Source organism: Lissotriton helveticus, chromosome 4_1 (genome assembly GCF_964261635.1).
Source record: "Lissotriton helveticus chromosome 4_1, aLisHel1.1, whole genome shotgun sequence".
NCBI lineage: Eukaryota > Metazoa > Chordata > Amphibia > Caudata > Salamandridae > Lissotriton > Lissotriton helveticus.
Window position 1 is genome coordinate 1,637,309,793 of NC_136063.1, and position 27,937 is coordinate 1,637,337,729.

At 40.5% G+C, this 27,937-nt stretch overlaps 1 protein-coding gene across 2 annotated transcripts in view; it reads right to left on the bottom strand.

The window, feature by feature from the left end:
• Nucleotides 1-27,937, bottom strand: part of STAC (SH3 and cysteine rich domain) — a 1,007,531-nt gene that overhangs the window by 729,315 nt on the left and 250,279 nt on the right. For both annotated transcript variants that reach the window (XM_078685878.1, XM_078685877.1), the window contains exon 2: nt 11,712-12,003. In XM_078685878.1, the coding sequence (XP_078542004.1) occupies nt 11,712-12,003 (292 nt within the window). The remainder of the gene's footprint in view (nt 1-11,711; nt 12,004-27,937) is intronic.

Genomic DNA, 27,937 nt, shown 5'->3' on the forward strand with positions numbered 1-27,937 from the left:
CCCAAATGATTGCTATTGTCTAAGATGAATTAAAGTATTCCATCTATCACATAGTTTTTGATACCCTAACTGTGACGAGTATGCACATATGTGGGTCCTGTGCCTACTGCAACATTGGAACCATGCTATACCTGGCTGATGAGCCTTAGTAACGGTGAAACCGAGGTTCTGCTTCAGGAAATACCTGGCTTGGCAGTACAGGCTGGACTGTTCCCATTGGGACAGGGTCAAGAATGTTTTGCATATCACTGTGTCCAAATTTAAGAGGCCTGGTGTTAGAAATATAAAGCATTGGAATGCAGCCTGAGCAATTGACAGTGGTTAATATTAATTCAAACTTTCCATCCATCACCTTGTTTTTGATGTTAAATTTATAAGTACATATGTATGTTGCCAACATGGTACGATTATTGGAGGACTCCATGTGCCATTGCATTTTCACTATGTACTAAATTTAGGCCATTACTGAGTGGAATGTATTTTGTGTCTCAAGGTGTTAAGTTGAGATTCATTCTAGGACTGGGAAAAATTTGCACAATTTCCTTTGCTGAAAATGTTTGTAAAAGTTACACAATATGTAAACTGGGCATTTAGCAATACTTTTTAATGCACAATACATCCTCATGTCCAATCAGAAGCAAGGACGCATTGATTGAGAAAAGGAGTAGTAAAGGAATACTGTATTAACTTTCTATAAATATGCATTTGTTTGGGGAAAAATATTTTTTGCTTAGAAATATAAGTTAAGAATGACTATTGCTGTGTATAGTACATTGCAAGGATAAACCTTAAAAATAGTGTAACTTGTAAAGTCAGTCACCCTACACCATTTCCTCCTTATCATTCAATTTTTTTCACAAGTTATTATTCGAAAACATCCACAATGTATTTAAACATGATACAATTACCTTGACACTTGCATGCTAATTTGAAGCTTAAAACCTGTGTTAAGTTTGCAATGTAGTAACTTTGTAACTCTCCAGTATCACTATCTGATTTACTGATTTATCTAAAATGGGGATTAACCTCTGGGCAGGCAGACAGGAGGGTAGGTCTACACGCCATATACCGTGTCTATTCACCAGTATCTCAACCGCAGCAAAGTCTCGGTCCTCTGCCTGGACCCAAGGTGCCTCTTATTTCTTGTTTAAAGGTTCGAAATCCAAGGTTGGAATGCCCTTAGTCATTTGACCATGAGGTACCTATGTAACGTTGAAGAATTTATTTGGTGGTAACAGTGAATAGCCCATGAGACACGGAATCCCCACATAACCCAGAATAAGGATAGGGACTGTCTCTCTCCCCGTTTTGGTCATGATAACATGTCATGGATCCCTCCTGGAGCACTGAGGCATGAAACATGTCTGCCCAGACACACACACGCACACAAGTAGACTGTTCTTCTCCTTTACAAGAAACTCACAAACTACACACACCATTTTTACCCTACCTCGGGGACCTTGGATTAAAATATAACATTGAGGTACCCAACAGGCAGTTTTAATTCACTACTGGAACCCCACCCTTTCGCCACACGCCTGCATTTACCACCACAGCCTCATATCAAAAGATCTCTACCAAAAAGCCTTCTTGCGGGCCCATAGAGATTTGAAGCCCGACCCCATGAGGAGCATAGTCTGATGATGAAGCATGACACCCTCTCAGGTGTGTGAGGGCACCACTTCCTAATAAAGTACTCATTCAATCTTCCTAACACTTTTCCAACCTACGATTGCACACCATAGGAACAGTTACCCTACAGTATTGATGTAACTAACTTATGGCAAAAATGTTATGCAACATTTTTTGCTTCTGTTTCGGCATTTGGTTTTCATCGGAGAGGGGATTTTCTTCATTAGGGTTGTGGGGCTGCGCCCCTCTGAAAATTCCCACACATTTACAATAAAAAATATAAAATAGATCAATTTATTTAGCGATACGATCATATCTCTAAATAAATTGATGCTTTTAAGTCTGGTTTGTCTGTTTCAGGGTGCCTGCCCCGCCTCGCTCTGAAGCAGAAGATGGAGGACAAGCAGTAAATCAACTTACTTACCGTGATGCATGACGCAGGGCTTTCTGTTTGAAAGCATCATTGCCATTGGGGTCTCTGGTTGTATGCACACTGTAGGCCAGTGATGCAATAAGTGTCACGGTTTCGGGCGTAGGAGACTTCATCCCTGCGTGTTTTCAAATGTCCGTCATTCAAAGGCGCGGATCCCACCCTTTCCTCATTACTGAGAGTGGATGCAAGCACTTCTGATCCGGTGCCTTGTTCTCTGTAATGGTAAGTGATTGCAAGCTAATGCTGTGGTCTGTATATTGTGCCGAGACCCCTCATCACCCTAACCTCCCCCACCATGACACCCCAGGCCCTCGCTGCACATTGCTCGCTCCTTTAGAAGTGCATCAACTGCATTTGCTCCCTTGTGAAATGGATCCAAATAAGGAGCAGGGTTTGCTCTTGTTCCCTTGGAAAATGGATCCAAATATCCGATGCAGGCCCAAAGTGAGAGTTATGTGCTTACTTTGTAACATGTGCTTACAGTGGCCGGTTCACTGATACATTAAAACTATCCCTGTGTACATGCCCCTAAGTTAACACTTATGCTAAAAACATGGATTGACTTGCAAACATCTAAAAACATGGATTGACTTGCAAACATTGAATGTTAAAAATGTAAAGGGAATGCATTTCAGCAATTTAGGTCCTCTCTTATTTTACTTGCCTTACTTAATCTTGCATTTCCCACGAGTTAGCTATTTTTTTAATGTTATTCTTTATCTGTATTTTTTTCTGTGTATACTTTGAGGCTTGAGCCAGGCCAGGTGTTTATGAGGGACTTTGATTGAGAGCTCAGGCGCCAAGGCTAAAGCCAAACAAAGTGCCTGTCAGTGGAGTGGCCTCTCTGCAGAGCACACAGAACAATGTTCATGTATTCCATTTGCAACTGAAACTCTGTGGGTATGTGTGTGAAAGGGTACACTGATGTCAAAATATTTGGAAGGCAAAAGTAAGAGAAATAAAGTGCTTAAATATGAGGGAGTGCAGTGCATGTTGGGGCGGTGAAGTGACAGAGATGCGAGGAGGGCATTTGGGGGAGAGTAAAAAGAGGATGCTGATGAGGAAAGAGAGGAGGTTGAAGATGTGCAGATGGACAAGATATGCAGAGGAAAAAAGGATACATATCTAACATAAAACACACATAATTAAAGGCCTAAACTCCGTCCACAGGCCTCAATGCTATTTAATTCACAGACTCACTATTTCAGATTTTAAACATTTCCAATGTTAATTATTTATAAGAAATCATTGTTGTTACTCATTTATCTTAAACAGCTAAAATTACATCTCAGAGAGAAACCAAAATACCAGTCTTATGGCACACTATGGGAATCACAGAAATGTATTTGGCATGTTCCTTTATGGAGAGCACCAACTTTTTTTCATCTCACTTAAATACCTGTCTGCACATATTTCTATGTGACTGGTTACAGCTAGCATCTGTGGCTTGTTCTCGAAGTCTAGCTAGAGCATATTTTTCCAAAGTTAATGCTGCATGCAGTGCAAGACACTGGGCAAGCATACATTTTAAAGGGCTAAAGTTGTCATGCAGAACAATTTACACATTACAGTCCCTGTTGAACAAATTAATGATATGGGGCAGTTTTTAATGTGTTTAATATTTCAAGACGATACTGTTACATTTATATATGCTTGTTCATTGAGAGTGTTATCTTTCACTCTGTGTTCTGATTCTGTAAGAATGTTACTGTAGGACATCAAACTGCATCTTAAGCAGTTGGACTAGAAATCCTGTACAGGCTTACTGCATGTTGCTGTGCTGCTTAACCTTATATTAAAATATTTTAATTTATCTAAGTTTAGTTCTTTTATTTGGCAACAAGGGAGAACAGAACACCTTTCACAACAGCCTAAAGCAGCACAGAGGATTGGTGTTCAGGATATTTTGGAATTTTAAATTGAAGCGCTTGAGATTTTGAAATTGGAAGAAAATCGATCTCAGAAAAGTATATTTAAAAAAGAAAACGAGAAAAGGAAAAGTATCAAGACATTCTGTGAGGAAGATTAAAAAAAGAAATCGGAATTGGAAAATTCGTACAACTACCATGGAAAGAGTTTGCAAGGAAATCCAGCCTGAAAATACTTCTTAAGGAAAATCATTGTTGGAGTTATTTAAAAGATTTCTTAAGGTACTGTGCATCACTTTTTTATAGCAATTGTACTGTTACGTGAGTCGATGTTACAGGAGACTCACAAGTGCAGTGCATCTTTTTTAAAAAGTAACTCACGTGTACAGAGGTTGATATTGAGCTGAGTGAGTGCCTCGATCCGGTTGCCAGGTACTCGTTGTGTTCGCTGATACAACAGGAAACCACCGGAAGCCTGACGCGTCACTTGGCGCAAGGAATCCTGGGATATATGACGTCATTATGCTTAACGTGGCGGCCATCTCAAATTTACCTTAGATACAGCATAGCAACGGTAACGCTAGCTGTAAAGGTGAATATTCAACCGGAAAAGTTCAACGTAGGGACCACGCATACAATTTTAAGTTGTTTACATACAGGTACGCTGTTTTTAATCAACATATTTATATTGTAACGTAAGTTGGCAAATATAAGTGGCAATTTAACAATGAAGGGAGGAAGGCAACTCGAGTTCTGATGATAAATATAAAGACTGTGTTATAGATCCATATTATTTCTCAACGAATCCTGAAAGGAGGAATTAAATATAGATACTTAGGAAGATATTCAATACAGTTTGAAAATATATGTATTCAAAGGGCGATTAAAGGATATAAGGAGGAGTTCAATATTAAATATACCATATAAAAAAAAAAATATATATATATAATAGAAACATGCAATTTGATCCGCCTGCGAAATTCTTACAGTGTAAAGGAGAACCACCACTACCTTGGTCTAGGTGGATAGAAGAATTTATAAACTATATGAAGGCAAAAAGTATTTTGTTACATTGTCTGGGATCTGAGGGACAAATGGTTTTTAGATCTTTACCGCAAATATTACCAAATGAAAATGCTGATGCTACAAATGTGTACAATGAGGCGTTACTGGTTACTAATGGAGAAAAGGTTTAAACCAACGAGCAATATTGCCTTAAATAGGTTTAAATTTTATACAAGGAGACAAGAGGAAAACGAGTCAGAAATATTGCTGATGAAATGATCAGAGATCAGATAGTTGTTCATGTCAGAAGTAAAAAAACACAGGAACAATTGTGGGTGTTTTGAGATCCAAAACTTTCAGAAGCAATTTCAATAGCCAAGGCATTTGAGCAAACGGAAAAATAGATGCACACTGTTAAAGATATTAATAGCAGGAGTGGAAAGACTGGAGAAGTTGCCATTCAAGGAAGGAATTATAATACTAATGCTAATAGAAGTATTGAAAGGAATGGGAAAAATATATTTTGCTACAGATGTGGTAATAAAAATAATTTGTCATCCTTCAATGCATGTCCTGCTATCAGGAGGGAATGTAAAAACTGCGGAAGAATAGGACACTTTGCTAATATGTGCAGAGATCAAAGAAGGAGGTCTACACAGTTTCGACCAAGAATTTCTTCCTTTGTTGAAGAATCAGTCCCTGATAGGAATTCAACAAGGGTTGACAGTACACCAATGCAAGGAAACACTTCAGGTTTTGTTGTATCGCTTAGGAACAGTATTGCAAAATTAGACAATTTAAATGACGAACAAGTGATTAACTCACCCATGTGCAGTGTATTTGTTGCCAAAGTGAAATCGAGGCCCATGGTTGATTCAGGATCGCCATGGACCATAATTTCAAAGCAATATTTCACAGAAAAACTTGATAAGGTGTTTAATATAAATGAAATTGTTCCACCAGACATTAATCCTGTTACTTATGATGGGTCACGGATTGATATGTTTGGGTATTTTGAGACAACGATCTCTTTCAAAAGTAGATTAGCAAATATAAAACTGTACATTGCTGTGAAAGGTATAAATGTCCTGGGTTGGAAGGATCAGTACAAACTAGGTATAATGTTGAACCCGAGATTGAAAGATCCTGTTATTTTGGATGATACTGTAAAGGACAGCTGTATTTCATTTACAGGTGTAGAAGACATGGAGGAGTTTGTGAAAATTTCATTCAAGGATGTATTTTCAGATACATTGGGAAGACTTAAAGATTACTCACATCAAATTACACTCAAAACAAACGTCATACCAGTTCATACTAGTTAGGCAGAAAATAAGACCAGTTCCCATTAATGTGAGAGAAGAGCTTAAAGAGATGTTAACAGAACTGGTAACAGAAGGTATAATCGAACCCATTAATTCATCGGAGTGGGTTTCTCCAATTGTTTTGGTATGGAAACCGGATAAAAAACTTGAGACTCTGTGTTGATTTAAGAGCGCTGAATGCAGAAATTGAGGTAGATTGTCACCCACTACCAAACATCAACGAGGTAGTATCAATGTTAGAGGGTGCTAAAGTTTTTTCAACTCTGGATTTGAGATCCGCATATCATCAGGTGCCACTTACAGATGATTTTAAAACCCTAACTGGTTTTATAACACCACAAGGTCTATATCAGTATACGCGGATGCCTTTTGGGTTGGCCTCTGCGGCTTCGGTATTCCAAAGAATAATGTTCAACATATTTAGAGATATGGATGGTTGTGTAAAGTGCTTCCAGGATGATATTCTTGTTTTTTCGGACGAAAATGAGAATCACTTCAAACATTTATCTGAGGTGTGTGATAGGTTGAGAAAGAATGGTTTAACCTTAAAGGCTAATAAGTGTAAAATGTTTAGGAAAAGTATGGAATATTTAGGTCATACTTTGACAGGAGATGGCGTTGTATCTAAGAAATCCAATGTAGAAGCTATAATCCATGCTCCAGCGCCTAAAACGAAAGATCAATTACTTTTATTTGCAGGTATGTGTGAGTATTACTCTAAATTTGTCACTAATTTTGCATCTAAATTGGAACCATTAAGGAAATTGCTAAGACATAATGTCTGTTTTGGATGGACAGACATGCAAGATAATGCATTTACAGAAATCAAAAAAGACATTGCTAATGCTCCTAATCTTAGACCATTTTGCATGAATAAGCAGTGTATCATTACACTTGATGCAAGTTTGTATGGAGTTGGAGCTGTATTGTCACAAAAAAGTGGAAGTGAGGAGTGGAATGTGTCTTTTGCCTCGAGAACATTAAGTGACACTGATAGACAGTATGCTGTCATAGAGAGAGAGCTACTTGCGTGTGTGTGGGCAATAGAACATTACAGGAATTATATTTGGGGATCGAGCTTTATTCTGAGGACTGATCACAAACCATTGGTTTATATTTTGTTACCAGGGGGTGGATGGAATTCAACGGCAAGGATTGCTAGACTTACTTCTAGATTGCAGGAATATTGTTTTAAAATGGAATTTGTACCTGGGAAGAAGAACGTAACGGCTGATTGTTTGTCGCGTCTTCCGTGTGAGTCAGATGTAAAGACAAAGGATAATAATTTAGAAGTTGTTACATCAATACAGGATGTTGTGGTTGGGGCATTTTCAAACATTTCAGAAAACACATGGAAGGAGTGTGATGACAAGGGTGATGTAATTAATTTGGTTAAGAAGTATATTCGGGAAGGTAGGCCCATGAGGTATAAAGTTTCAGAAGAACTCATGCCTTGGTTTAAAATATCTGATGAGTTAATGTTGGATGGAAATTTTATTTACAAAGATGGAAAGTGCGTTCCTCCTCTTGGTGTTAGGGAGATGATTTTGGAAATGTCGCATAAGTCTCATCCAGGTATGTCTGCAATGAAACATTTAATCAGAAGTTAGGTTTGTTAGAGATTGTGTTGTTTGCAATTCTAATGATAAGGTATGTAAAGTTAATGTTCCTCCTCTCAAAAGTGTAGATTGGCCACATGAACCACGGAAGAAACTAGCTTTTGATATTCTGGTCCTTTTCTTGAGTTACCGCTGGATTCTAGATTTGCTTTAGTTTTGGTGGATTATCACTCAAAGTGGTCAGAAGTTAAGATGGTTCCAATGGCTACAACAAATAGAGTGTTAGAGTTTTTCAAGGAGATCTTTGCCAGAGAGTGATCTCCTGCTCAAGTTTTAACTGATAATGGTGTGCAACTAACTTCGTATGAGATGGAGGAATATCTCAAAGGTATGAATATAAAACATATCACTACATCGTTCTATTCACCACATGAAAATGGTCAAGTGGAACGTTTCAATAGAGTGTTAAAGGGTTATATCACGGAAGTCAGGAAGGAAGGAGAATCATGGAAGGAGCTTTTGAGAGAAAGATTGTGGACATACCGCATTACACTGCATTCAATTACTGAGGTTAGTCCTTTCCGTTTGTTGAAAGGAAGAGATCCTGCCTCAACTATATGTCCCTGGTGGTTGAAAGAGAAGTCAGGTAGTAACATTAGAAATATATTTAACAAAGAAGACACAGCTTTGAGGATTAAGGAGAAACAAGATAAGTATAAAAAATGGTATGATCAAAAATGGAATGTCAAACAACATACATTTACGATTGGTGATTGGGTTAGAATTAAGAAACCTGGTTTAGTAAGTAGGTGTGCGAGTAAATTCTACAAACCTATCAAAAGCACCAGAGTGTTTAGGAATTCTGTTATAACTCAGGATGGAAAGCTATGGAATGTGAGGCATGTGTCAAAGTGTCCCAATATCTTTGGGGCCAAAAACTTTTCAAACAGTGATACTTCCATTAGATTTAATGATTGTCAAACTTATCCTCATAATAACGCTGAGAGTCGCTCTGATTCCATTGCTACAAGAGTTAAAGATTCTGCACGTTTACGACTATTACCTGGGAGGTTTGCAGATTATGTTAGATAACTATTCCTTGTTATAATTTTATCTGTTATGTATATCTCTTAGATTGTAATTGTTTTATTTGTTAATAAGGGAGATATGTTACATTTATATATGCTTGTTCATTGAGAGTGTTATCTTTCACTCTGTGTTCTGGTTCTGTAAGAATGTTCCTGTAGTACATCAAACTGCATCTTAGGCAGTTGGACTAGAGATCTTGTACAGGTTTACTGCATGTTGCTGTGCTGCTTAACCTTATATTAAAATATTTTAATTTATCTAAGTTTAGTTCTTTTAGATACATTTGCCAATCTTTCTTTAATTTCTTTCTGAGGAGAGGGACTCCCCCTGGACTCCAGGTTTGTCCATTGAACTTGTTTACATTGCTTGCTATATAAAAATGATGGCCAAAGTTTACGCCTTATACTGGTTCAACTCCTAATGCCTAGAAATGTTGTGATGCACATGCCTTGAAAAAACTATTGACAAGTTATACAAAAGTCAAGAAATCATAATTTCTGCATTACCAGTACAGAATTTGCTGCAGTGCACATTTTGCCTGTTACAGCATAGATGACAGTGCTAGTCTCAATAGTTCTTAGACAGTGACAAAGGGAATCAACGCCATTTGAAAAAATGTTTAAGGTGATTCTGGTGGTGGTGTTTTGGGTGGCTTGGAGTCGGTATAGGATATGGGCTGGGATTTTGACATAGAGGGCATTTCCATAAACAAGCCTACTTGGGATAAGAGCCTGGGTGACTGACTGGTGTTCAGTGGGATCCACTTAAAAATATTGTGTAGCATTTGCAGGATGTGGAAGAATGATGAGGAGACAGCATCGATCTGTCTGCTCATGGAGAGGTTGGTGCCCAGGATTATCCCGAAGTTCTTAGCATGGTCAGCAGGGATGGGTGGGGTTGTTGCAAAACATTAGGACTTCGGTTTTGTCTGTTTTGATCAGGAGGTGGGTTCTCATCCAAGCAGCAACGTTGTTCATGCAGTTGGCAAAGTTTGCTTTGGCGGTGCTGTTTAAGTGGGTAAGGGAGACAATGAACTGTATGTCATTGGTGTGCATGCATGCGTTACTGTTCCAAGATGAGCTTGACTTTAAAGAACAATGGGGACCACCTTGCCCTAAAATGTGCTACTGATAGCTTTGCATTAGGTTGTGTTATCTGGGACTCACAGCAGTGATCCAGCATGTCTGTCTAGTAGTCCCGCTTTAGTTCTCTGTGGCTACTCCGCTAAGGCAGAGGAGGGTCACCCCACTGAATAAAAATAAAAATAAAATCATAATAACTATTATTATTATCATTTTATTTTTCCTATATAAGTTAGTGGCTCTCTGGCAGGGTGGGGCTGGTGAGTAGGGATAGAAGAGGTTTTTACTCCTGAAGTGCACAGTACTGCTTGGCTGGCCCTGCACAGCCAGGTGAGGAATATGCAAACGCTCCAAATCTGTATCTCAGTGTCGATCCACAGCACTCAGACCAATCAAAACACTACATTGCAGCATTGTGATTGGCTATGGGAGGCAGGGAGGGTGGGTGGTCCCAGCTGCTGGCCGGGAGAGCTGGAAGATGTCAGCGGAACGGAGTACGAACCTCGGAGACAGCGGCCATTTCAGGTAAGTGTATTTTTTGTTTGTTTAGGCTTTCTTTAGTAAGTGCTTTTTCTTTGTTTTGGCTTTCTTTTTTTGTCTTCCTCACCCCCCGCCCCACCGCCCAGGTCTAGTAGCAGACGCTACAGCTACTAATAGATATGGAAATATTGGTGGTCTCTGGTGATGTCTTGCATTTATAAGTAGGGTTCATCCTTCTTCTCTGTTTCAATGAAATATTTCCAAAATATGCCTGAGAAGAGAACCTATCAGTATAAGTGTGCTCGCTTCTCTCCCTTCTTATAGTATTAACTCACATTATGGTTTTACTATAATTAATCGTAGTTTTTTATTCCAGGTAAGGTAGAAGTCAGTTCCATTACCAGTTCTACATGCTAAGAAATATTCTTGCCAACCATCTTTTTAGGGTGGCTTGCATTCTGCAGTGCTAATGCTGACGTCAGAGAGCATTTTTGATTACACCTCATTTTCCAACTTCATTCCTATATCAGCGAGACTGGCTGATGGGAAAAGAGGTACGTGTTAGTGGCATTAATGGTGATAAAACGACTTTAAATTTGAATACCAAACCATTATGTCTGTTCAGTTAGGAGCATAATTACGATAATATTCTGTCAACATGTCATCTACTGATGTTTCATTGCCATTCCTTTTACATAGATGTAAGTGACAATTTATAGCTTGTCCATGCAATATCACTCTATATAGCTTGTCCATGCAATCTCTCTCTCTCTCTGAGAGAGAGAGAGAGAGAGATACATTTATCTTAAACGCACACACACGTGTCCAGATACAGTGATGAATATAAACTTGAATTGTAATTTTCTTGTCAGACTACGCACTGAACCGTTTTCTGATTGTGACACTGAATATCACTTTTTTGGTATTTTCATGTGTTTCTTAGTCACTGTTTCTTAAGTACTATCAATTCTTTTGTGCATTGCAACGCAAGCCAAACAGGTGACTCGAGATAAAACATCTAATTAACAAACACTATGAGCTATACAAACAATGTCTTATTACAAATGTTAATTGTCTGGTAAATTTCGGGAACTTCATCTAGAAAGGATAACACCCACTCACTATGCAACACCACCATGCCAAATCCCGCTGTGGTTATGAAGACAGTGCCAAAACAAACATCTTGAAGGGAGAGTTTGACTTCTAAAAATAGCACCAGAAAAACAAGCAATTCTTACCGACAATCATGTGGTTGCAAGAGTCGCAGAATGTGGGCTTCTTGAAGATATGCTCCTGGAAAGCGTGGCTCTTGGAGGCCGGCGGAGGAGGCTGGACTGGGCTGCTGCATTTCTTTGGGGTGGAGTTCTGGCTGTCGGAGATTTTGAGCTGGCTGGTGCTAATGCACACTTTGGGTAACAAATCCACTTGAAGTTTCACCTCCGTGTTATTATTGCACTGGAAGAAGTTGTCTGCGCTTTTGCTCCGCATGCTTTTGGTTTTAAACGAAAGAGATTTCTTCAGCTTCTGGAGCTGCAATAAAATGAAATGGACAGGCCATGAGAGGGGAACTGTGTTCTGGTTTCCAAGAGAGCATACACCCTTAATGCAATGAACAGATTTCCAGACAGGTGCTTTCTCCTAAGTCACATAATGCTCTCAGTATCTACACATAGTAGTAGCCTGAACCCCGTAGTAATTTGAATACACCTGGGTGGGAACTCTGCACTCTATAACAACTAAATAGAATTGATGCAAAGCAACACTCAAATAATGATAATTGGAATACCTTCAGAATACAAAATAGTGAAGGACGTGATGCTAATTATGAATCAAAAGACATTTTAAGGTGTTTTAGAATGGTGCTAGGCACACCTGAGTGGCTGATCTTGTAGTCTAGATCAAAGGATCTGCAGTAATAGGGCAAGAGATAGCAGCAGAGTAGTAGAAATGTATAAGGTTTGCATCCAAGATTATCGACTACAAAAATATCGCCATGCAAAAATATTTAATCAAGAAAATTGACTATGCAACATGGGGAAGGTGAGTATATGTAGTTAAGTGTAGATTGTCTCTCTATATAATTTCCTTCACAATACTCTGGCTAGGATATTTTTGAAGAATGCAATTTATAAACACAAATGCAATCTATTAGGCTTTGGTAAGATCACTCAGGAAGCAGCAGATCACAGACAGGTAGAGATGAAAGCCGCTTGAATTTTCATCCACAGGATTAGAGACTGCACTGAGGGAATACTATTGCAATTGCTCCAAATAAAGAAAGAGAGACGTCAACACCTCAAAGGAGGCTCTAAGCTCACAACAATTTCAAACATTTTCCTTCTCTTTTTTAGGCCTATGACTTGAATCTCACAATGTTGTCTGGCAGAACTTTCAGTTTGCATATGTATAGTACTGTTTTCTTGATCTATTAATGGAAAGAGGTGCTTCTGGAGGCCCATCGTGGCTGCAGGGATTAAACCCCAAACTGTCTAACAGTCTAAAATGTCATGAGGGTGCACAGAATAAAACAAAAACATTTTTTACAAGAGGTGTAAAGACAGTGTTAACAAAATGATGTCCCTCTGCTTCCCTGCAAGACAAAATGATAATGGAAGTGGGTACTTAGAAGTTGAGTAAATAATGACATTTCTTTTCTCTTTGCTTGGTAAGTGGCCTTTTACTACACAAGATTTACTAGTTAGCCTGTGAACATTAAATAGTGATTTTTTTTTGCTGCTTGAATGGTCAGCGTCCAAATCATTCAAAATGTCTACTATATAGCCAGAAGCACCTACATTATCTAGCTTCTTTGAAATGCTCACAGCACAGTGTTCCTGCATCCAGGTTTCCCAGACCAGATTATCAAGCTCAACTTTATCAGTCTGAAAATCTGTCTGGTAAAATCAGGTGAGGATCAGCCTGCAAGAGCAGCCTGCCTCGGCCCATGCCTATGACCACGCCCTTTGTAGAGCACAGGAAAGCATGGACATCTCTCCTGCCAGCCCACAGCCTTCCCTGTCCGATCCCACCTCTACAGCCCCCTGCATTCACGCAGCATGACCCCCACCCCCTCGGGCTCCCACTGCTCACCTGCTCTCGGGTGGTGGTAAATGGGTGCATGAATGCACACAGAATAGGGAATTATATGTGCAATTTCACCAGGAAAAACTGGACCTGAATGGTTAGTCTCCATTCTGTGGGGATTGACTCTGGATTTTGGTGCAGTGTACAAGCTGTCAGTTCAGGCATAAGGTATCCCCACACCTAAACCCAGCTCACTGGTAATGGAGCTTTAATTTCTACTATTTAACAAGTGGCTGGGTACAAAATGACATTTCTTTGCTATCTGCATGGCCACTGTTATTTACTATTTGCATAACGGACACCCAAATGATACATAATATTAGGAGTGGGTTGAACTCGTGGAATTTCACTCTGCAGAATTTACTTGAGTTACACAAAAACTCCACAAGATTTTGCGGCGCTCTGTGAGGGTGAGGAATTTGGCATGTTCTGATTTCTAGGGCAGGGACTTGTCCCAGGCTAAAAATCAGCATGAATGGCAGCATGTGGCATGCTGGAGAGTGCTTTTTCTTTCTGCCGCTTCAGTAGATTTTCTACTTGAGTGACAGCTTTCTTGATGCAAATGGTTGTGACCTATAGCAACCATCTGCATTGAGAAAATCTAACCGTGTGGTGTTCTAGCACCCAAAAATCATGCTAGGGGAAGTACATTTTTGCTTTAGCTCGCCACCTTAATGTTGGCAAGCTGAACATGAGAAAAAACTCTGCCACGCGGCAGTTGGCAGAGTTTCGCTGGAACTCCATGTTGCAAGCGGAACGTAGAGTGGGAAAAACTCGGCGAACTTCTCTGGCGGAGCGGAGTTTATCACCCACCCCTACATAATATCTTCTGACATGTACTAAAGTTTCTCACCTATCTGACCTGCTGTCAGCCTAATAGTATATATTCTTCACCATTTACCTGGAAAAAGAGAATTGAAAATTCATTGTTTAATTTTCTGGCAGCAATATATTATTTATTGTTAATATATTCAATGCAATCTGCTGAAAATATATGTTTTTCTTTATCAAGAAATCTTTGAATAGCCTGGAGATCCCTTTTCTATCTTAGGGCCTGATTACCAGTAAGCCTTCTTAGATCCCATAACTATTTCATCTAATTAAGATCTGTAAAGGAATTTATCCAAATTGAAAATAGTCTGTTGTACTGACATTTTGGGTAATAAAATGCAGATTTTGATGCTTACTGTACCAAAATCTGCATGTCATTGTACCTACCAGACCTTTTCCCTTTGTTCACTTTAAGCAGTTTTAACCTGTCAAAATATATCGGAGGTTGCTATCTTTATCATATTTGGTATTATCATGTGTATTAAACATTACACTACATATAATTGCCATCCCTTCTCAAAAAAGTGTTTGCGCAGGGATGACAATTTAATAGGACACTTTAAATCAGGCCAATTGTAAAATGCCAAATTGGTGCAATAATATTGCAACATATTTTCCTGCATAATTTGGCACTTCTTGTTGCATAATTTAGTCAATCCTGCTTTTAAATGTAGTCCTTCATTTCTTCATAATGAATGTTATGTTATGTTAAAAGCATTTGTTAAGCGCGCGTACACCAACGGTTTCTTGGCGCTCAAGTAAGGATCACAAGAATTGCCAATACTGATTTTCATGCGTATTGGCAATTCTTTTGTTCTTTTGTTCTTTTGTTCTTTGGTATATTGGGCTCAGCCTTACTGATCAGAGCCATACCCGTTTTTGGTCTTAGCGAGTAAGGATCACGGCAGTGGCAGGGAGATCGCTTAATCAGTATGTGCTTGAATGAACAACCAAGTCTTTAGCTGTTTCCGGAACAGGGCAAGGAAGTCAGAGACCTTATCTTTGCCATAATTCTTCCGTTTGGCTGAGGGAATTTCGAACAAATTCAAATGGGAGGATCTAAGGTTTCGAGAGGGAATGTAACAGTGTAAGTGGGCTAAGATAAAAGCCGGACCGTTACAATGTAGTGCTTTAAAAATGGTGCAATCCATCTTAAAGACACAACGCTTACTCACTGGAAGCCAGTGGAGGCTTTTTATTAGTGGGCTGACATGGTGCCATTTAGGCCGATGAAAGATCAGCCTGGCCGCTAGTTGGAGGTGCATCAGTTGGTATGCCGGAATGCCAACATACAATGAATTGGCATAATCCAGGCGAGAGATCACTAAGGCTAGCGTGACCAAGATCATAGTTTCCCTGCCGAAGAATCTGCTGATCTTCTTTATGCTACGCAGCTGAAAGAAACCAGCAGAGACAACTGAGCTGATCTGGGCCTTCATGGAAAAATCATTGCTGATAATGATCCCCAAACTTTTAGAAGAGCCAGCTGGCACAGGGGGATTACCGAGTTTAACGTGCCAGAGGTTGGAATGCTAATGGGTTTGCTAACCCACCTGTAAGTATCAGCTCAGTTTTCTCCGGGTTCAGCTTCAACTGGTTGTTGTTCATCCTGTCACTTATAAAAACCATTGTGTCTTGAACGTTCGACTCAGATGAAACAGATGAATTAATAGTAAACACCAGTTGAAGATCATCTGCATAATTAAAAATTCCAACATTCCTTTCCCTCAGAGAATGCATTAAAGGAAAAAGGTAAAGATTAAAAAGGAGTGGGGAAAAAGAAGAACCCTGAGGAACCCCACAGGTAATTTCTATTTTACTGGAGGAAAAATTGGCGAGGCGCACCGCTTGGGATCGATTACTCAAAAAGGAGGAAAGCCACTTTAGGGCCAGACTCTGAATTCCGGCATTGCTGACACAGTCGATCAGAATACCATGACCAACCGTGTTAAAAGCTGCTGAAATATCCAGAAGAATCAGGGCCTGGGTGGTGCCTATATCCGCCCCCCTCTGAGCACATCCATGACAGTAAGAATGACTGACTCAGTCGAGGGTGGGTATCCAAGACCTGGAAATGTTCAACAAAAGAACTTAGGCAGTTAGCTACATGAGCCTCTAAAACTTTTCCCAGATAGGGCAGCAAAGAAATCGGGCAATAATTACTGAGAGCCAACGGGTCGGAGCCCGGTTTCTTCAAGATTGGAATAATTTCTGCCCTTTTAAAAGAATCCGGGACAATATCATGCTCAAGCGAGTTGTTCAGAAAAAATCAGGGAGGGTCTGGACATGTGATAAAAGCTTCTCGAAGATGTGAGGGGGACAACAGTCCAAGGGAGAACCAGAGCTGACCTTATTTAATAAGTTCAGAAAAATCTCCTCCGAGATAGGAGGGATCCGGTCAAGGCGATGTGGGCTCAAGTCAATATTAGGGTCCTGTATGACACAAGCCACAGAAGAAATACTAGCCTTGATGATGGCTATCTTCTCCCAAAAATATGAATTAAGAGAGTCACATAGACTCTGATTATAAAGTGACAAAACATTTGGGGCAGTGTCCATGCTACATACTGATGAACAGATAGAGGTTTCCTTTACAACAACGTCTCATTCATTTTATGTAACCAGGCATCCAAAAGCAGTAACAAACCAATAGTGTAAATTTACTTTCATTTTTTATTATTAAGACAATCTCCCTCCCATATCATCTAACCAGACAGAGAGAATCCTACTTCTGCGCCTCTGTGCATTGTTTCATGCAAGGCAAACCTTTCAAACTGTTGAAGCTTTAAAGCAGTGTCAGCTATGCGCCTCTAAACATTCAGTACATTGCCCTGGATGAAGTAGTCTGCAAAGTATTCTGTGGCAAAATTGTATTCATTCTATGGTGAAACATAATAATATTTTTACAGTCCCGTTTTTTCCCCGTGATGGCATGTCTATGATCCAATTACCATTGGGTTATTTCATTAGACCTTATAGGACATACCACTGTAATATGACATATACCACCATCTTCAGTCAAACATTTCCTACCGCTGGTGGTAATCTGTAATACCAAATGCACATGGATACCAACAGGATGATCTGGTAACTATTGACACTGGTACTGGTAGGTGCTTCATTATGGCCTTTATTTCATAATTATTTTTAGGTTGATGGTGAAGTGTGCTCTTTTCGGAAAAGACGATTGGGTGAGTTTCTACAAATAAGAATTCTACTAATTTTGTATACATAGACAAGCAACTAGCCTGAAGGTGGAATATAGATGGATTAGGATAGAATTACTAACACTGCATTTTTCCAGTGCAATAATGGAGAAGAACGACAAAATAAAACGTAGTGACCTGCACTTATTTAACATTTCCTCCAGAACATACAGAATTCAACTCAAGGATAAAGGGCTCTGTAGCACTCAGTCAACCCTGTGTTTAAAATAAACAATGGCACGTTTGAAGTAAATGAATAGATTATAACATAAATGTTACAGCATTATTGTTCACATTAGCTTAGTGTACTTATCAACACATTAAGAAGCACATTACTTAAAAAGGACTTACATGATTGAACTGAATTGAATTAAAAACAATGTAGTGAAACACAAAATAAGTTTACAAAATTCTGCACTCTGCAGTAATTAAAGGTAAAATAGAAATCCTAGTGTGATGTGAATGCCAGCAACACGACTAGTAGTCAGTCGAGTCATTTTAGTACTTTCTATTAGTAAATTATGTTTATCAGACTCCACAAGAGCAGGGAACGCCCATAAAGTTCACGAGGCTGGTTTTGGCTTGTAATTTGCATAAGTAATTAAAATGTATTTTTTTTGTGTGGGGATCAGTAGGACTTTGTATTATGTTATAGCAGGTAGCTGGATATTTTGTGGGGAGTTAATCGTGGCACTCCTGAGGAAGGCATGTAGCCGAAAGCGCATTGATGATTATTTACTAAGCCACAACAGGAAACAATCAAGGAAATGCATGCAAAATGGATTAATGTGGACAAACTAAGAGGATAACAACTGATTATTGTACAAGAGCAGATGTGATATGATGATCCAATGTAACAGTCTATGCAATGCAAGATGTTGTAAACCAGTTGTAACATTGTGGCCTGCTATTCATGTCTATCACAAAGTCTATGTACAGTGAGGCCCGTGAAAATTGCTAAAAAAAATGTATGCAGATATTCCTGTGACATTTGTAAGTGGTGTGATATGTATAAATGAGATACGTCTGTGAATGGATGTGAGGATAAGGTTCTCCTTGTTTTAACACTGTTTATACTACTCTGGATACCTGTCTCTTCATGATATAAAACTTGATTGACAATTTAGGGAGAGGTTTCCCTTATTGTAGATAATTAAGTTATGGAAAGATTTCTCCTGTTGCAGATAAACAAGATATGGAAAAAATGAACTGATTGAATACTTTGGTTTTTATTTAACAAAATTGGCCGGAGTCTTTGCACATCGTTTCTAATTGTGGAGGTAGGCCATTCAATTGGTGGGGGAGGGGGAGGAGGGGGGAGTTGTTCTGCTTTGGTATATTATATTGTGCTCTAAATTATAGCAGGGATTCCTTGATTTTTGACTTTTTATCTAACCCAAAAACATCCAACTTCACTGATTCGTAATTTATCGAGTGTGACTTGCGGGGCGTTATTTTCTCAGATTAACTTTGTCAGGTTTCACTTGCTGAAACTTAGAGGCACATGTGGTGCCTTATTTAAGAGGCTTTGCGACAGTTTTGCGCTTCCGTTGCGTCACTTTTTGTGTTGCATCGGCGGCGTAAAACATGCCTCCTGGTGCACCTATTTGCAAAGTGACGCATCTAAGCAGATGCGTCACTTTGTAATTCCCTGCGCTACATTATACCTGCCTCAGATATAATGTATGCAGGGTGGGCGTTCCCACGTAAGTAAGCCTCATAGAAATGACGCAGTGAAATCTACGAGATTTCACTGCGCCACTTCTAGGGTGCAAATGCGTCAAAGTCTGACTCAGGCCAATTCACATGGGGTTACACATTGCTGGAGTTGCGCCACTTTTGTGACACACTCCAGCAATGCGTCACTTTTGCGCCTACAGATACATCGGAAATACTGACGTATCTGTAATTCCTTGCGACTTTGTGCGTCATACAGTAAATATGACGCATCCATCATGTCGCAAGGACAGCGCACTGAGAAGTGACGCATCGCTGCTTTCATGCAGTGATACGTCACTTCTCATAAATGAGGCCCGTGATTTTTATCACAATACACAAAAACTGATATGTGAGGTAACAGGAGTCAGGACGCATATGGGAATTTGACGTATACCTATAACAGTAAGTGAGTGTTGTGGATTCTCTTTAGATTTCACCTGCTGTTTCTATAATACTTTCCTTTTTTTGCAGTTTGGATTTGTTGGGTGACATTCCCGTAAGGTTTGCAATGAGGCCGGAGAAGAGGGGCCTTTTGATTAGTTTTCATGAGAAAGAAGGCTGATTCATACAGGTGTGCTAACGATGAAATTAGGTTATCATTGTTTCCACAATTCCATTGTGATTTAAGCCACAGTAATTCATAAGATTATTTATACGGTACATAAAACACAGCGATGAATCAAAGAATCAGAGAAACAGGTAGGGGAAAACAGAAGCGAATCGAAATGGAAAACCCAAAAGTAGTATTTAGCCTTTTTATAACATGCAATTGTGAAAATAATAATGAGCGTAATTTATGATACAAGACTTGGGGGATATATAACTTCGAAACTAAATCCGCCAATTAAATCTAATGACTGCCAAAGAGTGGAGGAAAATTCATAAATAACAAAAGCAACAGATGACGAATTGGAAACGATGACGCATGGAAAATGTTGCCAGCAAGATGGAAATAAACTTGCACACTGGATGGAAACCCCAGATGGAAATATAGCCGCATACATAACCTTCCAAATTTTCAGTCAAAATTCGTCAACACCATCCTCTTCCGGACATATTACTCAAAAAGAGGAAGAGACACATTGATTTTAGATATAAACGACTCTATATTAGACAATTTACACTCTTATGATTAAGGTAGTGATTAAGGCAGAAAAGGGGCAAGGATGCAGACAAACATGCATGTTGTGGTATGGCTAAACAGGACTCCAAGCAAAGGGAGGAATATGAAACAAGCAGCCAAGGATGATGTTTCATCATGGCCCACTTAAATACCTCCTCATCAGTCTTACAGAGCATATGATGCAGCAAGCTAAAGTCAACACCGATGAGGCCACACTCAAGAAGCCATCACAGACAGACACTCTTCTAGCAGCTAATGTGCTGAAGATGCCTGTGATATCAACATTCCAAGGCACACAATATGGCGGCACCAAGATGAGCCATGCTGAGCCCTCGGGCCTTGAATACTAGTGCTGAGTGCTCCCAAGTTTCAACAATCACGACAAACAGGATTGGAGAAGGGCTCACAGTCCAACAGGGAGCCAAGATCCAGCAGGAGCAAAAAGGATCTGTACTGATATGCATATGCAGGATCAGTCTGACATGCAGACATAAGCAGCTTCTCATCCAAGAAGGAAAATATATAGAGCTACAGTGTTTTGTGAGAGCGAACTTTGAGAATATATTATCGTGCCACATGGCTTTCAAAGAAGCTCTGGCCAGTCCAGGTGGCACTCCTCTATGGCTGACATTCTTACATAATCTTCAGGATTCTATGGACAGTCATTTCGCTAAATGTTTCCAAATTGTGACTTTGCAGTTATGCATTGAGGAAATAATGTAGGTGGTTTCACCTCGTACTAGTTTTAATAAACCTGGAATATAATGAATAGTTCACTTTCAAACTAAAAACTGAAAAGCTAAAATGTTGATAGCTTTCCAGAATTGTGGCACAAATAGCACGTGTTCTTTTCCTCTTATTTGTATGCTCTGACTTTCAGGATTCGATCATCGGTCATGCACTTTTGGTCATAGCATTTGCTAAGAGTCCTGAACTGACTGTCCTTTGAGTATCTTTTTGTAGCATAGATTTGGCTGATATTTTATCTAACTATAATTGCTCAAGAGCTCTCAGAAGGTATACTTCCCAAAGTGTGGGATTGATAAGAGTGGTTTCTCAGAATTCAAAGGATTTGGCAATTGCCATTACGACAGGATCTGTCTACACTTGGTTTACCTTATCTATCCCAGAGGGGGCTACTTCCCAAACTACACTGAGAACAGTGCTACGTAAGCTGGGCATGTAAATAATACTTATTTTTCCAACAATGATGCTCCTTTTCTCCTGTTGTTTATCAAATGTCTCTTTTTTTGGCCTACCCCCTGTAACAGTAGTTGGGATACTTGCAATGATAATAAGGTGTATAGCTGGGTATAGGTTCATGCAAAAGATTCAATGGTTAGACGCGCCAGTGATTGTACTGCAAGATTAACTCATGATCTTTGAGGTTCCTACAGACTGGTACCACATTAGAACAGGAAAAGCTGTAAAAATGGCAAATACAAAGGTTTGTGGTAATATACTCACAGCAACTATGACCAACATTTGGGCAATATAAATGCTGATGAAGTAAGTGATCTTGGGGCCAGATGTAGGAGCCTAAATACCGGTCGGTAACGGCCGATTTCGGCCGTTACCGACCGGTATTTAAGAATCGGCAGGTAGAGGCGTTTATTTTACAGATTCGGTACCGAATCTGTAAATTTACCGAATCTGTAAAATACCAAATTGGTAATTTTACCGATTCGGTAAATCCAAATGTAGGTGGGACTCTTCTGAGTCCCAAAGGCCATACAGATTCGGTATTTTACCACCCAATTCAATTGGGTGGTAAAATACCGAATCCAGGTGTGCATGCACATGTGTGCATGCACACCTATGCCATGTGACAGACAGACATGCCCTTAGGGCATGTCTGTGTGCCACATGGCACACATGCCTGTATTTGGGGTGCCAGAGGGTGTCAAAGTGACACCCCATGCACCCTTGCAAAAATCGGTATTTACCGAATCTTGCCCATTGATTCCTATGGGCTTCAAGGCCCATAGGAATTAATGGGCAATACAGAATCGGTATTTACCGATTCGGTAAATACCGATTTTTACAGATTCGGTAATTCAATTACCGAATCTTCCTACATCTCCTACCTTCATATTTACCGATTCATAAATACCGAATCGGTAAAATTCGGTATTTATGAATCGGTAAATAGGCTTTTCCTACATCTGGCCCTAAGCTTCTTAAAAATGGGTCTGTTGTTAAGTGGGGTCCTATTTGTTTGCTAAACGTTTGGTGTGGTATTTATTTTGTGTGCATAAGTACATTTAAATGTATTAAAGAACTTTTTTTCATGTGTTTTATAGTTAATAAATCTATGCACACAAGGAAGAGCAATTAACCTTTGTGCATCACAATGCATATAATAGTAAAAATTATCACATCTTGTAGGTTTTGTTTTCAATTGTAAAGAATGCACAGACTGAACTTGAATCTAATAAGGTTAGAGGAAATGGATTGTACCATTACTACCCAGATCCATGCAATAGAATCTTGGTATTTTAATATAAGAGTTTTAAGAAATCGCTGAGATTCGGGGGCTGGCCATCTTGTTAAAAGCGACAAAAGTCACTAATATCACTAATATCATGAAGGAACTTCCCTGGTTCTCATTAAAGGCCTGATTAAATTCAAATTAGCATAGATCACTCATAAAGCCCTACACATAGACATACCCACCTATTTGATCAATGGAAGGTAGAGAAGTGGCTGAAGCAAATCTTGGTTGTTTCTAGAAACTCAAAAAGCTTCAAAAACCAAAACACTGAAACAGTCCACCTGAGGACCACCGACTCAATGGCAACTTGATATCATGTATGGACTATAAACTGTACACACATGTTGTCCAGAAAGGCACGAGGTTTGTCAAGGTGTATGGCACCATTGTTGCCCCCTTGACAAAGATGACTTCAAGGAAGCACCCAAGAAAAGGGATCTGGAGTGATGCCTGTCAGACCACGTTTGATGCCCTAAAATCTGCCATGTGCGCCAGGCGCCCATGCTGAAAGTACTCAACTTTTTCCAATAACTTTTTGTGCAGACGGATACTTCAGAGCATGGTGTGGGAGCAGAACTTTCACAGTAGAATGATGAGAGTTTGAACCAACCCGTAGCTTTCATCAGTAGTAGGCTACTTCCCAGGGAACAGAGGTGGAGTACAATTGAAAGAGAAGCTTTTGCTATGGTCCCAGCACTAAAGAAGTTAGGGCCCTACTTGTTTGGGACTCACTTCCGGGTTTAGAGAGACCAGAGGTCCCTCAGGTGGTTGATGCAAATGACGGATGAGAACCCAAAACTGTTGAGATGGTACATCTTCCTACAAGGAATGGACTTTACGTTGGAACACCGCATTGGTACAGAACACGCCAATGCTGATTTTCTGTCCAGATTCTTCCTCCTTAGTGATGAGAACTCCCAAGAGGGTGTGTAGTCCTCCCCACTTTTCAGCTGGAGGGGACACATGTTAAACTTAGCATCTTTGGAATGGTTTCCACTGACTTTTTGCCTCTACCACCTGTATTTTTGATGCTGTGCTGGATTTCGTTTTTGCTGGCTTAGATGCTTTACGCACTTTGCCACTGCTGATCAGTGTTAAAGTGCAAGTGCTCCCTGTGTAAATTGTTAATTGGTTATCCACGATTGGCATATTTGATTTACTGGTAGGTTCCTAGTAAAGTGCACTGAGTGTGCCAGGGCCTGTAACTCAAATACTAGTAGTGGGCCTGCAGCATGTATTGTGCCACCCACATGGGTAGCCCTGAAAAGGAATCTCAGACCTGCCACTGCAGTGCCTGTGGACAGTTTTACACTGCCATGCCAACTTGACAGGTGCACCCATTTGCCAGGCCCTATCCTTCCCTTTTCTTACCTGTATGACACCCCTCAGGTGGGCCCAAGGAAGCCCCATGGGCAAGGTGCAGTGTATGTGAAAGGTAGGACATGTAATGGTGTGTGTTGCATGTCCTCATAATTAAATACTGCCAATTTCGTTTTTGACTATTGTAAGGCTATCTGTCCCATAGGATTGCATGGGAGACACTTTGTAACATCTTACAGGTATAACTTCCCATTCGGACAACATAGAAGTATGAAGATTAGGCTCTCTGAACTCAGAATTTAATAACAGATCTTGTAGTAAAGATGTTTTTTTGAATTATGTGTTTGAAAATGCCGCTTAAAGAAAGTAGGCATTTTCTTGTTTAATGATTCTGTGTGCCTCTGCCTGGTTGTGGATTGACTGTCTGGTTTTGGAGTGACATGGGCTGGGGACGTGCATTCACTATAGACAGCCACTGGGGGGTTGAGGTGGGCCCGGCCCTTCCTGGATGACTCAGAGGTGAGCTGAATAGACCTTGGCTGCATTTCGGGTTGAGGGAGGAGTTTTTATTGCATCTCAATCGGGCTGTCTCCCTTGCACAATGTTGTCTCAACCCACTGTGGTCATACTGCACCAGTGAGGACAGAACTGGTTTAGACTGGGCTCAGAGACCCTTGCACAAAGAAGAGCAAAGACAAAATTGGGTATAAGTAGTGGACCTTTAGATCTTTAGAACTTTAGATCACTTCTGGACTCAAGAGGAACCTTTGCAAAAGAGAAGGGCTGGAGACCTGTGAGGAGGAGTACTGCCCCTTTTGCTATGTGCCATGTAGGGTTGGCCTACAATTATTGCTTCTGCCAAGGAAAGGACAAATACTGGAACTTTGCTGAGAAACCTGCTTGAAGAAAAATCCCCTAAGGCCTGTGGGTGCAGGACTCCTGTTCTGAAGTCTCAGGGACACAAAGACTTCACCCCCAGCTCCAGTAGTGGCTCGTGGACGGAGTGCTGGGGGGCAGTGCGGCAGGGCGGGGGAGGAGCAGGGCGGGGGTTCGTAAACTATGGAATACAGCCGAATGGAGGTAAGTAAACAAATAAATAAATAAAAAGAATTTTGTTGCGCGTGCTGCATTACATTTGGCAATGCAGGGCGCTATGAAATTCATTTTATTTACTTATTTGTTTACTTACCTCTGTTCGGCCGTATGCCATAGTTTAACACCCCCCACCCTGCTCCACCCCGGCCCTGCCCCACTGCCCCGCAGCACTCCCTCCAAGGGCTGCTACTGCCCAGCTCCCCTCAACTCTATTGCTGAGAGTTTTGACCTGCCAGGATGTGCCTGTTCCAGTTTTGGGCCTCTGGAGGTTGTTCCTGCTATTGGGAGCTGGAAGCGACTTGAAAGAAGCAAGAAAAGCAATCTCCGATGCCGTCAGCGATGCCGCAGTGATGGCGCGACCTGCACCGAGGCCTGGGGCACCACTCGTGAAGTGCATGATGCACCGCCCGGCCTGAATTGCAGCTACAATGCCCTTTGACGCCAGCCGACACCTGTAGTTATCGGCCTTCCGGAGGACAGAGCTTGCGCCAACTCCGTCATTGCCAGCGCCTGCATCCTGTGCGGATAACTGTTGAGGGTAACTCCATGAACTTTCCGACTTCACATTGTCACCTGAACTGACTAGAAGCAAGGATCCCTATTTGGACAAAGGTGTATACCTCTGCCAACTAGAGACCCCAGTTCTAACATAATTGCACTGTGCAAAGGGCATATATTTAACTCTGATCATCTATGCTCAGAGTTAGGCATGAATTGGAGATAGCATAAAAAAGACTTATTGAAGAGTGGTTGCTGCTCTCTGCAGCTCATGCACTGAGTAAGTCAAATTCTAAGTTAAATGTTGGCACTTTAACAGTGCAATTGCATACAAACAGGCACACAGCTGTACTATTCTCAAGCGTGTCTTTACGATAGAGCCTTAAAGACTCACCGACTCAGCTCCAATTTGAAAATAATAATAACTAATTTTGTAAATACATTGTAAATACATTATTTAATTAAGTAATAATCAACATCACCATAATAGTAATGTATTTTTGGGTAGCTAAACGTTATACTCATTTTTCCTGTTCAAATGCTGATGGATAGTAATTACACTCATATTTTTGTTTTTCATGCATTAATGATCAGCTTCTCCCAGGAGTTACCATCTTGGCACCATCATAAAATGCTTTCGATAATTGAATGAGGAGCAATCCATTATTCAGCATTTTTACGCTGTGGCATCTCAATAGAGATTTGATTATTCTCCATCTTTATCTACAACTTCTGGAAAAGCCTGATAATCTGAGCTAGAGCTATAGAATAACAGCCTCCAGAGTCTCTTCTGCTACAGTTCTTACGTTTAAATATTTATTGTAGTTTGCTTCACGTGAGCCCTAAGGTTCAAGTTTATGTAATGCCAGATGAACCTTGATTTAATTTCGGTACATTCCTATGTCTGTCTTTAGATTAGTGTCTGTTCCATCTAACAAGACTGAAGCAGTTTGCCACACATGAAACCCGTTTTTTCCAACCCATATTTTGTAACTTCACCAACTTAATTAATAACTGATGTGGGCATTTTGCTCAGTGAAAGAAAATATTTATTTAGCATTTCAACTCTACTTCTAACTACTGTGAGCCAATGGGGCTGACAAAAAAAGGTCTGATCTTCATACACATTTCTCCAGTGCCTCTTACAAAAACAGCAACGCCTAATATAAACATTTGCAGGACACACACTTCCTCTGCTACCAGAGCTGCATGCTCTGACACAGGCATCATACTCACCATAACAAATATTCCCTTTTCAAGAACCATTTGGACATCTCCATATAGCAGGTATGATCAACACAAACTGAGTACAGCGCTTCCGTTAAAGGGTTGATTGCATAAAGTCTGTGCAATTTGAGTAAAGCTATTGCTGTCAGATTTCTATTCTTGAAAGAGAGTCATACCCTAAGGGATAGAATTGATGCCCAATCTACAGTCTGTAAGATATTTATAGTATGTGCAACAGATTTTCTATTTGTGGTCTGATTTTAGACAGTCTTTGTACCTTGAGGGATGGCTTAGAGCATGGGTACTCACAAACTTTCTCTCAGGGCCTACTTCACAGTGTGGTTTGTGGCCGAGGGCCGCACCGGTGGGGGCGGGGTCAGAGGGGGAGGGGGCGGGGCTAAAGCAAAAAAAAATTGTGACCATGAGGTTGAACACAGGTCCTTGCAACAGACGCCTTCATCCACTGAGCCACCAGCCCCGGCATACACACATATCTCTCTCTCTCTCTCTATCTCTCTCTCTCTCTCTCTCTCTCTCTCTCTCTCTCTCTCTCTCTCTCTCTCTCTCTCTCTCTCTCTCTCTCTCTCTCTCTCTCTCTCTCTCTCTCTCTCCCCCTCTCTCTCACTCCCTCTCTCTCTCTCCCTCTCTCTCCCTCCCTCTCTCGCCCCCTCTCTGTCTCCTCTTTCTCTGTCTCCCTCTCTCTCCCTCCCTCCGTCTCCTTCAGTCTGTCTCTCTCCGTCTGTCTCCCACTCTCTATGTCTCCCACTCTCTGTGTCTCCCACTCTCTGTGTCTCCCACTCTCTGTCTCACACTCTGTCTCCCACTCTCTCTGTCTCCCTCCCTCTCTGTCTCCCTCCCTCTGTCTCC